Source organism: Sceloporus occidentalis, unplaced genomic scaffold (genome assembly GCF_023333645.1).
Source record: "Sceloporus occidentalis isolate IW3139 unplaced genomic scaffold, rSceOcc1.0.p SCAF_2, whole genome shotgun sequence".
In the NCBI taxonomy this organism is placed as follows: Eukaryota; Metazoa; Chordata; class Lepidosauria; order Squamata; family Phrynosomatidae; genus Sceloporus; species Sceloporus occidentalis.
The window spans coordinates 143,848,531-143,862,885 of record NW_028316982.1 but is presented as its reverse complement, the minus strand read 5'-3'; the positions used below and the strand labels follow the sequence as shown (position 1 = coordinate 143,862,885).

The following is a 14,355-nucleotide window of genomic DNA, read 5'->3' as shown; positions in this document are numbered from 1 at the left end:
GGCAACCCTGGGCAAATCACATGCTCTCAGCCTCAGGGGAAGGCAATGGCAAGCATCCTTTGAAAAAAATCTTGCCAAGAAAATCCCATGATAGGTTTACCTTGGGGTTGCCATAAGTTGGAAACAGCTTGAAGGCACTTAAAACCCACACACACACATAAATGCATAAATAATTTTAAAAACATATCAAAGCTAACACTGGCTACACAAATACGGTAACTCTCATTGTCATCCATTTTGGTGACAAGAAACAATTACTCCCAGCCCCATCTACCTACTAAGACCTATGTTGAATTTTTAGCCACGTCTGAGACTTGATATCATCGTCAAGGGTAGGACAGTCTATTGAAGACATGGGCAGACATGCTGACTTACACTTTTTATGTGGCTATTTTATGATGGTTTAAAATTATATTTCTTGGCATGTAAGGTAAGTTATAATGCTTGCTTTCCCAAAACAAGTCAGCAAAATATGCAAAAGGAACATGAAAATTACTTCAAGTAATTATAGCAAGCATTTTGTGTCATTTACAACCATAATAGATATTCTACTTTTTAAAAGCATTAGACATAGAGTCTTTCCAAACCTATAGTTTAACTGATGGAGCAGACTATTTTCCCCCCCTAAATGTGGGTGTGCAAAAAAAGCTGTATGTTTATTTGAAAATAGAAGCTTTTCCTTTTCCAGGAAATGGAGAAGCACTCAAGATGTGCAAAAAAATAATAATAAATAAAATAAATAAAAAATAAAAAAATAAAATAAAAGAGAACTGAATTTTAGATCTGACAGTTGCAAGAGCTTCATTTAAAAAATGTAAACTAGAGTATCTAAGGAAGGATATTTCAGTTTAGCAGGTTTCACTGCAACAAAATCAATTTGGGAAAGTACATGCTTTCACAATGAATGAAATGAAGAACAACTTCATTACTATTTTTTAATTTAACTATGTTAAATTTGGAACTTATGCCAGAAGTATAATACCTAAACATTTTCAATATCTTGTGAACTAAAAGAAGGCTTCCTTCTTTACTTTTCCTGAGCAGTGTCAACAGCTATGAACTTTTAAAATCCTTGACAGTTAAGCACAGGTTCTAGACTCCAGGTACAATTCAGCCTTCTCTGAATAAATACTGACACCAAGTGGTAAGAAACAGCAAAGATTCACCTTTAGTCTTTTCTGAAACTACAGTCGTCCATTCTGATCTGTGGGGGATCTGTTTCGGAACCCCCCCACACACACAAATCAGGAAAATCACCAATATTGGAGCCCCATTGATTACAATGAGGGCATGCCCTTGTGTGCAGTGCTACGCGCATGCACACCATTATATCCCTTCTGGCTTGCCATCTACAAAAGACCAAGGGATATGAATGGAAAGACCACAAATCGGGAGGGATAACTGTATATCTAACAGCATTTCATTTATTAATGACTTCCGGCGCAGATCTGATGGCTAAAACGTATTATGAGTGTTCTTGAATGTACACACACACACACTAAATAAATCTGTATACTGTACTTCATGTACAGTACAGTAAGGCCATCATCACACATGAATTTAAAGGTAACTTTTGACACAAGTCTGAAATAAATGGGATGTCAAACTGTAATGCTAAAGAAATCAGGATGCATTGGTCTTCATATTAAGGGATTTGAGTGACCTGAAGCTTGAACAGATGGCCTACTTTCACCTAATTGTTGTTCTTGATTACTGCAATATATTTTCCCAATCTTGGAGGTGGGGAAGTCCATAGGATACTACATGCCTTGGCAGTGAAATATGTATCTGTATCATTCCATGAACACCTAACATGAAAAAGAAATCTGTTTAAGTTTAAATCTCACATCCTGTTCCTTGAATATTAGCTGACTTGAATGGTAATATATTGCTTTGTTGTTGTTTTCCTCTGTATTCTGCTAATAACTTTCAAGGTAGTACTCTGATGCACCGTATCAGAACACAGCAGTTGAAGAGATGAAGGTGAAAAGTGGATGCACCAGAATAGGTATAATGGGCAATGAATCATTCCTGTATGTAATAGACATACTAATAATTATTCATCTTCTTGCATAGCTTTTTTCTCTCGTTTGACACTCATTCACATGGATAAAAATTTTTTTTTAAAAAAAAAATACACAGAGTGATTTCTGAGGTATTTTCTGACCTCATCCAAGTCCCAAAATAGTTCTGGGGGTTACAAATACCTTATGCGTACTGATGTCTTTGTGGGTGCAGAATGAAGGGTATTATTATATGGTATGCAAACACCCAGAGCCGGAAAATAAATGGTCATACAAGAAAGATTTTTTAAAGGAGCAGATGATTTCCTGCTCTGTAAAAGCATCGTCACCATCAAAATAATTAGGATTGACAAAAGAGAAAAAAGGAAAGAAAAGAAAACTTTACTAGAAAACATGTATATATAGAAGAAGAACAGAATGTAGTCCATAGAGAAAAGGAGAGATGAGTTAGAATAAGACTTTGTATTAGAAGTATGAGGATTGAAAATGGATAAGAATGTAAATATAATAAATGAATGAATTTTAAATAATAATAATAATAATAATAATTTGGATTGCTTCCAGTTGAAAAAACCCAACCCTGTTGTGTAGCATAAACACAAAGGGGAAAGGGTCATAAACTATGAAAGAAAACTGCAGGGAAACCTGAGGTAATTTTCTACTCTACTAAGAAAATAGTCCCTTTACATTCTGCCAATGAACAGTCCAGCACTCTAAAGACAACCAACACATCTCACTTAAATGCAAGGGTCCTTGGAAGCAAGTCTGCCACACTTAGTACACTGTCTCCTGATATTCTTATTCACTGTCTTACTGCAGAGTACCCCAATGGAAAAATGTAACAGATGTTAGGACAATTTTGGTCACATGTACAAATGGTGTATTTTAAATTTTTTAAAAAATTATATATGGCAGGTTTAGGCAACTAGGGGACACTGTGTACAAGTTTCAAGGCAATAATGTAATAAAAGGTCTAATTTGTAGGTCTAGTTTTCCATGATTTCTCAGCAACATGATTTGTTGTTCTGAAATGCCCCATCCAGTAGCAGTAGTATCAACCATTACATTGTATACCAGGGGAAAAAAATATCATGAGTATTTTTTAGAAAAACAATATTTTTCAGAGGAAATGGGAATACAGATCTTTTGATTCCTAGAAGAACAAAATTATTAAAGTTTTGTATAGGTATTAATCTAGCCTAGTCTGTACTTTGTAGGAAGCAAGTTTGTTGTCTGAAATGTTTATTACAAGAGACAGATGAATCGTTTGAAAAGAAGCCAAATTGTTGCAAGATTTGTTCATAAATCAGCACAGGTAGCAATCTCCCAAACTGTCATATCAACTTAATTTATAAGATAATATAAGACATGCAATAGTTAAGATATTTATTCCTTTGTTAAGGGCAAGTATCATGAGAAGCAGAAGCAGAAAATATGCTGTACAAGCACACCTACAGTACTTGTCTCCAGCTACCACATGTGGCACTCATAATCACTGCTATGCTCTGCTATACATTCACATCTGCTTCAGCACCATGAATAGCCTCTCTCTTACAAAACATTACTTCAACCCTTTCTAAATTTGAACTAACTATCATGTAAATCGGGAAGCCTCCCAGCCAAACATGTAGTAACATGCTATAGGATATACCTGGGACATTAAGGCTGCAGTCCTAAACACACTGTTAGTCCCAACTAAAGGAGAGCCACTGAATCAAATGGGATTACCTACATGTTGACATTACTCATCAATAGAATCAATGGGTCTATTCTAGTTGGGAGTACGCTATGCAGCTGAACTCCATGCAACTTTCTTTTAAGTCAACCAGTTTAAGATTATGTTACAGATCTCGGTTCCAGCAAAATACATATTTATTACTGAAAAGTATTTATTGTTCCCCAGCCCAAGCTCCCAAACCCATGTACAATAAAAACCAAAAAACAAAAACAGATTAAAGACAAAATTAGAAGTCAGTTTTAATTAAACTAGTTGTAAACACCAATACAGTGTCAGAAATATGGCTTTGGGTGCTGTTCACCAGAAGTAGCCTTACTTCCCTTGGGAAAAAATTTCACAGCACTACTGCTGCTATAGAGAAAGCTCCTGTATTCAGCAGAAATTTCTAAACCTAACTGCTCTGCTGGTAGGCCATGCAAATTCCAGGTAGCTTCACACAGAAGAAGGAAGTTTTCAGACTGGCTTCTAACTGTTCAGGGTTTTTAAAATCAAAACAAGGATCTTGAATGGAGATCAGAAACAAAATGCAAACCGAAGACCAGGTTACTAAAGTGCATCCCAAACAATAGTCTGGTGGCCATATTTGCACTAGTTGTAGATTCAGAATGCTATTCAAGGGCAGCCCACAAAACACGGTATGATAGTAATCTAATACGTCAGAGACCACAGTAGCTAAATCTCCCTTCTGTATGAAGGGACCCAGCTGTTGCTCCAGACAGTCTTGACTACAGCAGCCACATGGCCTGCCAGAAAGAATGTTGGGTTCAAGCGCATTCCCAAACTATGAATCTGTTTCTTCCAAAGAAATGCAAGCCTACACAAAAGAGATTGTGATTCCAAGCCTACATTGGCCTGTCTGCTAACCAACAGAATTGCTGCCTTTTATGGATTCAACACTGATTTGATGACCCACCTCTAATCTCTCAATACATCCAGATGGCAATTCAGAACTTCCTTAGTATCCTAGAATGTTCAATATGTGCTTTTATTTCTGCTTCAAACGACCATTTTAAACGAAATATTGACATACAAACCTCCATCAACTGCTTCAGCTGAGATCTGTAATCATCCAGTTCTTCACATGCTGCTTCCTTTTTCACTTGCAATTCATTTACCTCCCTTTTTAAAGGATGTATTGCTTCATAGAATCTAATCTAGAAACCACAACACAAAAACACACAATTATTACTTTCCAAAGTAAATGAAAAAATTATAAATATTGTATGTCTTTATATCCTTCATCTTAGCTTGCTTCTTGCGATGATTTCAACTTTGAAGAGTTTTCAGGCAGGAACATTTCCTTTTCAATTCTGCATAAAGCACTTAAAAATAAGTGCTGTGGAATCAACAGCAGAGAATCATATTTCTATCAAGAGTCAAATTCTCTCAATGGAATCCGTCTTTCTCTCTTTCTGCTCTCCCGTTCTCTCTCTTTTTCTTCCAATCTTTTCTCTCTGACTTTGCTCTCACCACAGCATATCACTGTGAAGGAACAGATTATTCTGAATAGAGATCTGAACTAATTATTTTCACAGGGCTTTTGAAACTGGGTTGTCCCATTCCTACACTATACAAATATTAATTGTGTGATTAATAATTTCATAAAACTACATAGAACATAAATCTTACAATGATACAACAAGTTTATTACATTTATATTTTACAGACTAGCTGCAGACTAGTAGAATTTTGAACACTATGTAAGACATAATTTATTGATTTTTTGAAATTTATGCTATAATCCTATTCCTGGCCAACCTAGGGTGTATCTGCACTGAAGATTTAAAGCAGTTTAACAACACTTTAACTGCCATGGCTCTATCCTACAGAATCCTGGAATTTGTAGCCTTGCCTGGAACACATGAGCCAAAAAGTGTGGCTTCCAATCACTTTGGGGGCATGGCATTCAGAAGAAGCATGCCCCCGGATTGGTCAGAAGTTGTACTGAGGTCATCTGAGGAAGCCCAAATCTGGCTGCAAAAGGAGCAGCGAAAAGCTGCTCCTTGCCAGTGGTCCACTGAGAACTGCAGCAGCGTCTGGCCTTGGGACTTCCATGTCCAGTTGCCATCGCCCTGTACCAATCGGGGCTCTCTTGTGGCTGGAGTGGTCAGAGGCCACTCCAAACCACCCATCTGCTTGAACCCTTGGTGAAGTATTCAGCTAGGTCTGTTAGAAAGCATGAATCATGGCAGTTAAAAGTGATGTCAAATTGCTTTCATTCTACAGTGTGGATACAATCCTAGAAGTCAATCAAATTCAATGGAGCTTACTCTCAGAACTCTTATAGGAATGCAGACACTTAGGCCAAGATCAAAAGATATACAATACTATTATTTATACCAACTGTTCTATCACAATAAGCAATTCTCATATCCTTCTGCAGACTTCATACACTGTAATGCTCTAGAAAATTGGGAAACCCCTTAAAGCACATTTCTGGTGTCGGGGGAGGGGGGGGGGCTGCAGTCGAAAAGGCAGAATGTCCTGATTCTGCTGGAACTTGATAGGCCATTGGATCTTGGCCACATATTCAGATTAGCAGTGATAATGTATGTGTTCACCTTCTAAACATTTTTAAATTAAAAAGTAGAAATGCACATTAAGGTGTCCTGAGTTCTTTGGAAGGTATTTTCTCAAACAAAAGGTTTCAAAGATAAATTAATACATAAATGGGGTGCTCTGATCATTCACCAAGATGTAAGACTATTTAATTTCATTTGAAGCTTTTTACAGATAATAATGGCCTGTTACAGACTGCCAAAATAAAGCTGCTTCGGGTCTCTTTGGAGATATGCTATTTAAATGATACATGGGTCCTAAGAGTCCGGAGGTCGCACCAAAGCCACACTCCATTCCTAAGCACTGGAGTGCAGCTTTGGTGCTGCTTCCGGATTCTTAGGACCCATGCATAATTTAAATAGCATATCTCCAAAGAGACCCGAAGCAGCTTTATTTTGGCAGTCTGTAACAGGCCATCACTATTCTGAAAGCCTCCCATATCTACCTGTTTATACTTCCAAGAGGAGGTTGTTATAAGATGATACTCAACGTTGGAGGCTGTATTTGACTTTCCAAATTTTGTTATGAGTTCTTGCACATGAAAATGCATTCTATTCCATACCTTTTTTGAACTATGGTTTCTAAAAATAACTGTCATAATATCTACAGCACAGATCTAATTACTACCTTGCAAATTAAACTAGAGGCTCAGCAGACAGGCTAAGATAGATTGGACAGGAAGATAAGGAGCATGCACCATGCTATCCCAGATGCTAACCTCGGTCTTTCACTGGGTCAGCATGCCTGTCCCCACACCAGCCCATTGGCTTGCTACTGGTGCATGCTTCCTATCTTCCTGAGATATTGCCCCTAATATGTGGGTGCCTGGCAGCATCCACATAGCCAGGTGCCCCATTTCTGCATCAGATGCTGCAATGGGGGAGTGGGGGGGGGGCTTCTCAGTAAGGGTGAAGGTGCAGGAAGGTAAGGAGCAAGCTGGTACCAACTAATCTACCAGTGAGTTACTGCAGAGTTTCAAGAAAACATCATGGCAAACAGCGGGTCAATCTGACCCACATTAAGCCCCATTTACTCTGGGATCGTGCTTGATCCACCAGATCTGTCTGGTCTGCCAGGATCCTGCTCAATATTGGCCCAAGGGGTTTGGCCTGCAATGTCCAAATAGGATGATATGAGCCTGGGAGGAACATGGGACCTTTGGCCTGTGAGGACAACCCCATATATATTGGTTATCTTAAGACTAGGTATAAGCAAATGTCATGGGTCTGGGGACCAATTTCTGCTCTATTCCAGTTCCCACTGTGGGCTAGAGTCTCAACTAATGCCATCATGTGTCCCAAAATTCAGCATTTTGTAAGAACTGGAAATAGCAGAAAACATCTGGCGTCTCCTGATGGTGTTTTCTCAGTCAATGAGGCAAATGGCAAATACACACCTTGTTGTAAAATAGAATTGCACTTCCCAGGTTTCTAGAGCATGATTTTACTCTGAAATAAAGTGTGTGTTCTTGGGGTACCTTGTTTAATTGAGAAATATGGGTGCTAGTGCCATGGTGTCGAAATTCAGCATAGTGCCGTGGTGCCAAAATTCTCGGGGTTGGGGGAGAGGACACTTGAGCCCCTGGTTTTCCTGTGTATCTACAGACTAAAAGGATACTGGTACTAGTGAAAATCAGAATTAGCTATATGTTTAAAACATCCACATGTGGACACTAGAAAAGCAATGTTCTAAAAAGAAAGGTTTTTTAAAAAATTCACACATAACATTATAACATTATTTCAGAAACAATTAGCATTTACTTAATGACCCTCCCTCCAAAAAAAGTTACCATACATTTACTACACAGGCAAACTGCTTCACTTATTCCTTTTCATGTCCTATTATCTTCAGTCAAAATGAGTCCTCTGGCTCTGACATATCTAGGCGTGTGACATTTTACCAAACAATGCACTGCATTATGAACTCATGTACTTACAGACACATATTCAGGAATTGAGAGTTCATCTTCTGGAAGAGATTTGAGTTTGGTATAGTATTCCTCAGTCAATTCAAGGTCACGCAAGCTGCGGCGAATATCTCCAGACCGCTCTCTTAACTGGTGATTGTTCTTTTCTAGCTGCTTCTGGCGCAGTAAGATCGTTTCCATTTCTTGTTTCATTAACTCTTGGTGTTTGCTATGTAAACAGTTCAGACAATATTTGTAGTTTACTTAGAATAAATTCATTCTACGAAGGTGGTAACTTTAATTCCTCTGAATTCAATGTTTCTGATACTGTGAAAACTAATCCTATAAAATTAGTACAGCTAACATTACTTAATAAAGATTAGTTTTGCTTCTTAACTAATAGCTTATACAATATAAACACCACCATTTCATTCTTGAAAGCTGTGTCTATGAAAAAAACAGATAAGTGCTGATGAAGGGTTATAACCGATGCTGAGGTTTAGTTGACACAAGGAACGTGCATTCATTCAAGAAGCTTATTTTTACAAAGGTGTGCTTTCTGTCACTACAAACTTATTTCATTGATGAAGTAACAGTAACAGGTACATTCCTTTCAAATTAAGCATGTAGTTGTTACATATTTTTTTACCATGTTAGAACCAGCATGGACACACACAACATTTCACATTTTTCCTATAACCATACAGAAAATTCTGTATAATATGAAATCCAAGTTCTGACATTTGCAACATTAGCCAGCCCAATATAAATATTGCTTCATGTATTTAGATTCTTTTTTCGAGACAATCAAGGTTATCAAGACTTCATGTTGCCTGAAATCACCCAAAATAATAATGTTCAATGCAACCCTATGCATACTAACTCTGAAAAAATTCTCCCTATATTCAATGAGGCCTACTCACTTACAAGTGCATACACAGTGGCAAGCATCTAAAGGTTTTAGAGGAATGGTTCAGAAAATGCCAAATCAAAGTCTGGCCTTACATCACCAAGAGCTGGCTGCATATGTTTTCTGTACTCTATCCTTACTGCCCTGACACACAATAATTCCTTTCTTCTTTCCTTGGTTTAAAGCAAATCATGATAAATGGCATTTAATTTGCAAATCACAATAGGAAAACCATTTAACTTTGTTAACTTTTCTGACTTGTAGGAAAGTACAAACCACATTTATTGTTCTGACTGAAGCTTTGATTTGTCTCACATAAGGAAAATGTGGCAGGTGGGGTGGGGGGAGATAGCCAGCTATGAGGGATGAGCATAGTGGCTTGAAGATCCTATCAGGCTATTCTGTTCTGCAACTGGGTATAGTTCCTGGCTGTCCTAAAACATACATTACTGGTATTAGATAAGATTTGTCTAACAGTAAATCTGTTTATCTATTAGCAAGGAAGCAAAACTAAGCTTTATGTAATAGCATGTAAAGATTTATTGGTGGTAAATGATCCAGCAGATGATATACATTAGAGAAACATTTCAGCCCTTCCACTGGAATCGGGCATCCATTGACAGCCAATAGCAGAATTAGGTCCCTAAACAACTAATTATACCCAACCAGCTGGCAAGTTAAGTCCCCATGGCTGTCTATGGAGCCCCTAAGCTGGGATGCACCTTTGCAAGGGTGATGCAAGATGTGTTATATAGTGCAGAAGCAAACAAAGAAAATCAAAGCGCACAGTTCTGATCCATCTTCCCACTGCTATGGGAACTGTGCAAGCAGGTTAATAACAGGGAAAAATCCCATTCCCCAGTCTGTTCCCAGCTTCCCTATCTTTACCCAATCTCAAACTGTCAGGGTGATGCAAAATGTATATAGCAAGGTCACTAGTACAAATTAACCCTCTCTATACGCCATCGGGCTCAGCCTCGATTAAGAAGAACCCTCCCTCCGGTCCATCTGCCTTGGTCCAGCTTTCAGAGGGAGAGAAGAATGCTGGACCTGATCCTCTCCCTCCTACCATTCCCTTCTCCTTTTGTGTCATGTCTTTTAGATTGTAAGCCTGAGGGCAGGGAACCGTCTATTATCCCCACTGTTGTAAACCGCTCGGATTCCCAGTGATTGGGCGGCATATAAATAAATCCTATTATTATTATTATTATTATTATTATTATTATTACACTGGGCAGCTGCTAACTTTTGTTTGTGATACCAACAAGAATTCTGATATCCATCTGCCTGGTGACAGAGGCCCAACTCATCAAACAAATTCATTCACATAACCTAACCATGGTTTGTCATAACATCTGATCTTGAAAATATCAAATGTAAATACATAGCGATAATGATGATGATGATAGTAATAATACCAGCTTAATTATAAGCCTATTACGAGTTAGCTCCTACTTCCGCCTATAGAATATTTTCATTTAAATTCTTTATTTTCATACCGAGCATCTTCTTGCTGTAATGCCAACTGGTTATCTAGTCGTAAAGACAGTAGCTGCTTCTCATGAAGAGCATCATTAAGTTTCTCTTCTAATTCTTCAATCTAAAGTAGATAATTAAATAGTAGAAAAAGAGAGGATTTATTTAAGTAAATCAAACTTAATTTTTATGAGATTTCAGATTATGTTACATTTCAGAGGACAGTTGCAGGGTTCCTTACAATGTTAGTTATCCTTGCTTATCCAGGAACATTACTGAGGAAACCTCAGCTCTCAAAATCTGTTTTTCAAAATATCAGAAATCTCCACCTAATCTATTCCCTCTCAAACTGGATACTGTCCATCCTCATGAATTTCACACCATTCACACAAATGGAGTGGTGTGCCGGACGCCATCAACTGACTAGGAAAATAACTGATTTATAAAACTGAGGCCCCTCCAACTAGTTCTGGTAATTCAGTCACAAACACATTGCAGGTAAACCCCATTATCTGCAAAACAGTTACTTCCAACCAAACACCTATAGACTAAATGTAAGGATAAAACTTGGAGGATATGATCTAAATTTAAGTATTAATCCTAACTAGAGTAGGCCTGCTGAATCAATAGAATCTATATAATTGTTGACTTGCTAAATTCTTACTGATTTAGTGGATTTAATCTAGTTTGGACTAACAATTGTATTTAGATTTCAGTAATCTCATGTATGCAAGAGTGAAGTCACCATGTTTGTTTTTTAAAAATCCCTTTTCTGCTACTTTTGCATTCAGAACAGTCGCATGACAAATGCTGTGGATATTACAAATGAGAAGACACTTCTCTTGTTACACAGTGGGACCTGTCACACATTTTGTTTTTATGTCCTACAAAAATGATATGCAGAAACACATCTAAAGGACAAAAATTAAATGGATAAAAACTATACTTGGAAAGTGACAAGAGTCTGTTTTGTTAGATTTGTTTTAAAAGACAACTTACAATAGGACTAACTTTTGAAGATCGCCACTAATACTTACTTTGCCACTTGCAACCCTAGAGCACCCATATATTAAAAGCATCTCTTACTTTTGTGAGGTATTCCACCTTCAAGTTGTCTAACATCAAGTTCTTCTGGGAGAGCTCTATCTTCAATAACTGGACATTATGAAGCAGCTCTTTCCGCTCAATAAGCTGCCTAGTGATTTTGACAGACCCTTCACGGTCTTCTGAGGAAGAAATATCATCTGTGGGTACTGTAGTCTCCAAACTAATATCTTCTGATTCCAAAGAGCTGGACACATTAACTTTTTTAGACTCCCTGGGGCCTTTCCGTGACATTTTCCTGGCAGCATGTAAAGATTTCCTGCTAATAATTCAAGCAACCTGAAAAGTTAAAACAAAAAAGAAAGAGCAAAAGCAATGGGATGCAGAAGGGTTAGGTGTCAATAAGCAAAAGGTTTCTATAGATTTCTCCTAGCCTTGAATAACACCTGAAACATTGCAAGTGTACAATTCTATGCAAAGTATAGAATTGCCAAAATCTCCCAAGTGAAAATATGTATTTGCTTGTCAATCAACAACTGCAAGACTGCGTAATACAATCTACACAGCGTCAGATACATGCTCCAGATACACAAACACAGCATTGCTTTGGCTGTTAATTCATTAACATTCTATTAATAACACTTTAATACAGGGATTCCCAAACTGTGATTCTCCAAGAGGTTTGGACTTCATCTTCCAGATGCCCCAACCAGCTTGATGGACAGTCAGGAACTCTGGGAGCTGAAGTCCAAAACATCTGGAGAACCAAAGTTTGGGGATCACTGATGTAATACATTTAGTCACATTAAAATGCCTATTGCATTCTTATTGCTCACATTCCTGGTCTCCAGGTTCTATGCATTCCTAACTTTAAATTCAAGCATAATAATTGCTATGATCCTATCTTTCTATGTTTACTGTATATACTTGACAGTGAGTCGACCTCATGTATAAGTCGAGGGCAGGTTTTGGGGTCAAAATTATGGATTTGGATATGACTCATGGGTAAGTTCAGGGTAAAACTTAAGGGCATGGAACAAAGGATCTAAAGGATGAAGAAAAATAAAATGATGCCAAATAACTTACAAAATCCCAGCAGGCATAACTGTTTGTGCTCCCACTAAAGCTCAGATAGATGAGAGAGTAGAAGGATGCAGTGCTTCCAGGACAGGTTACACTCTTGCCTTTCACCAGGGCATGGTTCCTTTATTTAATAAGAGTTAAAGCACAATACAGTTGTCCCTCTGTATTTGCTAGGGTTAGAAGAACAAGACCCCTGTGAATATGGAAAAACCGCAAATAACAAAAACACTGTTTTTACCTGAGAGGACACCTCTCTAGGAATCTCTAGGTCCTCCAGTGCAACTCTGTGGTCAATGTCCAACATACACTGACCATAGAATGGCACTGAAGTAGCTACAAATGGTCTTTCAGTGCAACTTTTAGTTAAAGTTGACCACAGAGTTGCACTGGAGGACCTAGACAGTCCTAGAGAGAACATATTAATGAATATCCATGAATAATCAAATCCGCAGATATCAAAGCTGCAAATACGGAGGGATGAGTGTACTTATATTGACTCATGGCTAAGTCCACTCAGGGTTTGGGGGGGTCAGTCTTGTCACTAAAATTTCCAGACTTATGCATGCGTATATACTGTAGGTTTTAGAGAAACCTTGATTTATTGCTTAAAAGCAGCTTATTTATTGAACCATTTCCTGTACTGCTATGTCATTTTATATGTGTTATCCTATCATTTCTTAGACTGTACGCCATAGGCAGGTTTACTCTTTTGTATTTGTTGTTTTTAGGGACAGCGCTGCGCAAATCTACAGCGCTATATAAATAAATTAATATTATTATTATTCTTTCACTAAAATGCTTTTCCATCCAGGAGTAGTTAAATAAAGCCACAAATCTTTGGCCTAGAGTTCATATTTAAGCGTTACCAGGAAAGGGAGAACCCTGGCTTCTCTCTCTCCCGACAAGAGAGCCAAGAACCAAGAACGTACCATGGCTTTTTTAGCCTGTTGAGGGAAAAGCAAGCCAGAGTTCCTGGCTCACGCGTCACGCTAAACAAACCATGAATGGGAAGGTCTGCAATTTCTTTAGCCACCCATGCTTGCAGAGTCAATGATACAATGCGCACCAACATATTAACCCATTGACAGGATTCTGGGTCATTGTGGCATTCAAATACTCCTATTAAGTGAATAGGCTTTATGCAAAGGCCGTGGTAACCTGGTTTATTGTGACAGTAACAAACCCAGCTGAGCCTTGGACCCACCATGCTCCATATTTGTCTTGCAACAATGTTCAACCTGCTTAGATCCTGAGCCCACAGTAAGCATCATTATCCTTATTGCAACGTATTAGATTATGACATAACTCCAACTCCCAGAATTCCACAGCCCTGAGCCAGACAAAGAGTTAAAGAGGTGCCAAATCGGGTTATTTCTCCAGTGTGGAAGCAGCCTTTAATTGCTATAGCTCCATAGAGAAGGCTTCACAGGAAAACCTCGCAGAACTACAAATCCCAGCACTCCGCACAGAATCCTGGGAATTGTAGTTCATTGTGGCACCCAACGTCTGACCAAAACTACAGTTCCCATAGTTCCCTGGCATTTGAGCCCAAGGCAGGCAAAGCGGTCTCGAATGGGATTGTTTCCTAACTTCGTGGAAAGGAGAACTGTCCCAC

General features: G+C 38.3%; 1 protein-coding gene across 2 annotated transcripts in view; it reads right to left on the bottom strand.

The window, feature by feature from the left end:
* The window catches only part of LOC149319094 (progesterone-induced-blocking factor 1-like), a 110,438-nt gene that overhangs the window by 95,960 nt on the left and 123 nt on the right, over positions 1-14,355 (bottom strand). Inside the window, exons 1-5 of one of the 2 annotated variants that reach the window (XM_089507965.1) lie at positions 12,744-12,841; positions 11,700-11,996; positions 10,637-10,737; positions 8,258-8,456; positions 4,797-4,916 (exon numbers count right to left, since the gene is read on the bottom strand). In XM_089507965.1, the coding sequence (XP_089364091.1) occupies positions 4,797-4,916; positions 8,258-8,456; positions 10,637-10,737; positions 11,700-11,951 (672 nt within the window). In that variant the 5' untranslated portion in view covers positions 11,952-11,996; positions 12,744-12,841. Of the gene's footprint in view, positions 1-4,796; positions 4,917-8,257; positions 8,457-10,636; positions 10,738-11,699; positions 11,997-12,743; positions 12,842-14,355 lie in introns of those variants that run through there. The other variant, XM_089507964.1, reaches the window with a different exon arrangement.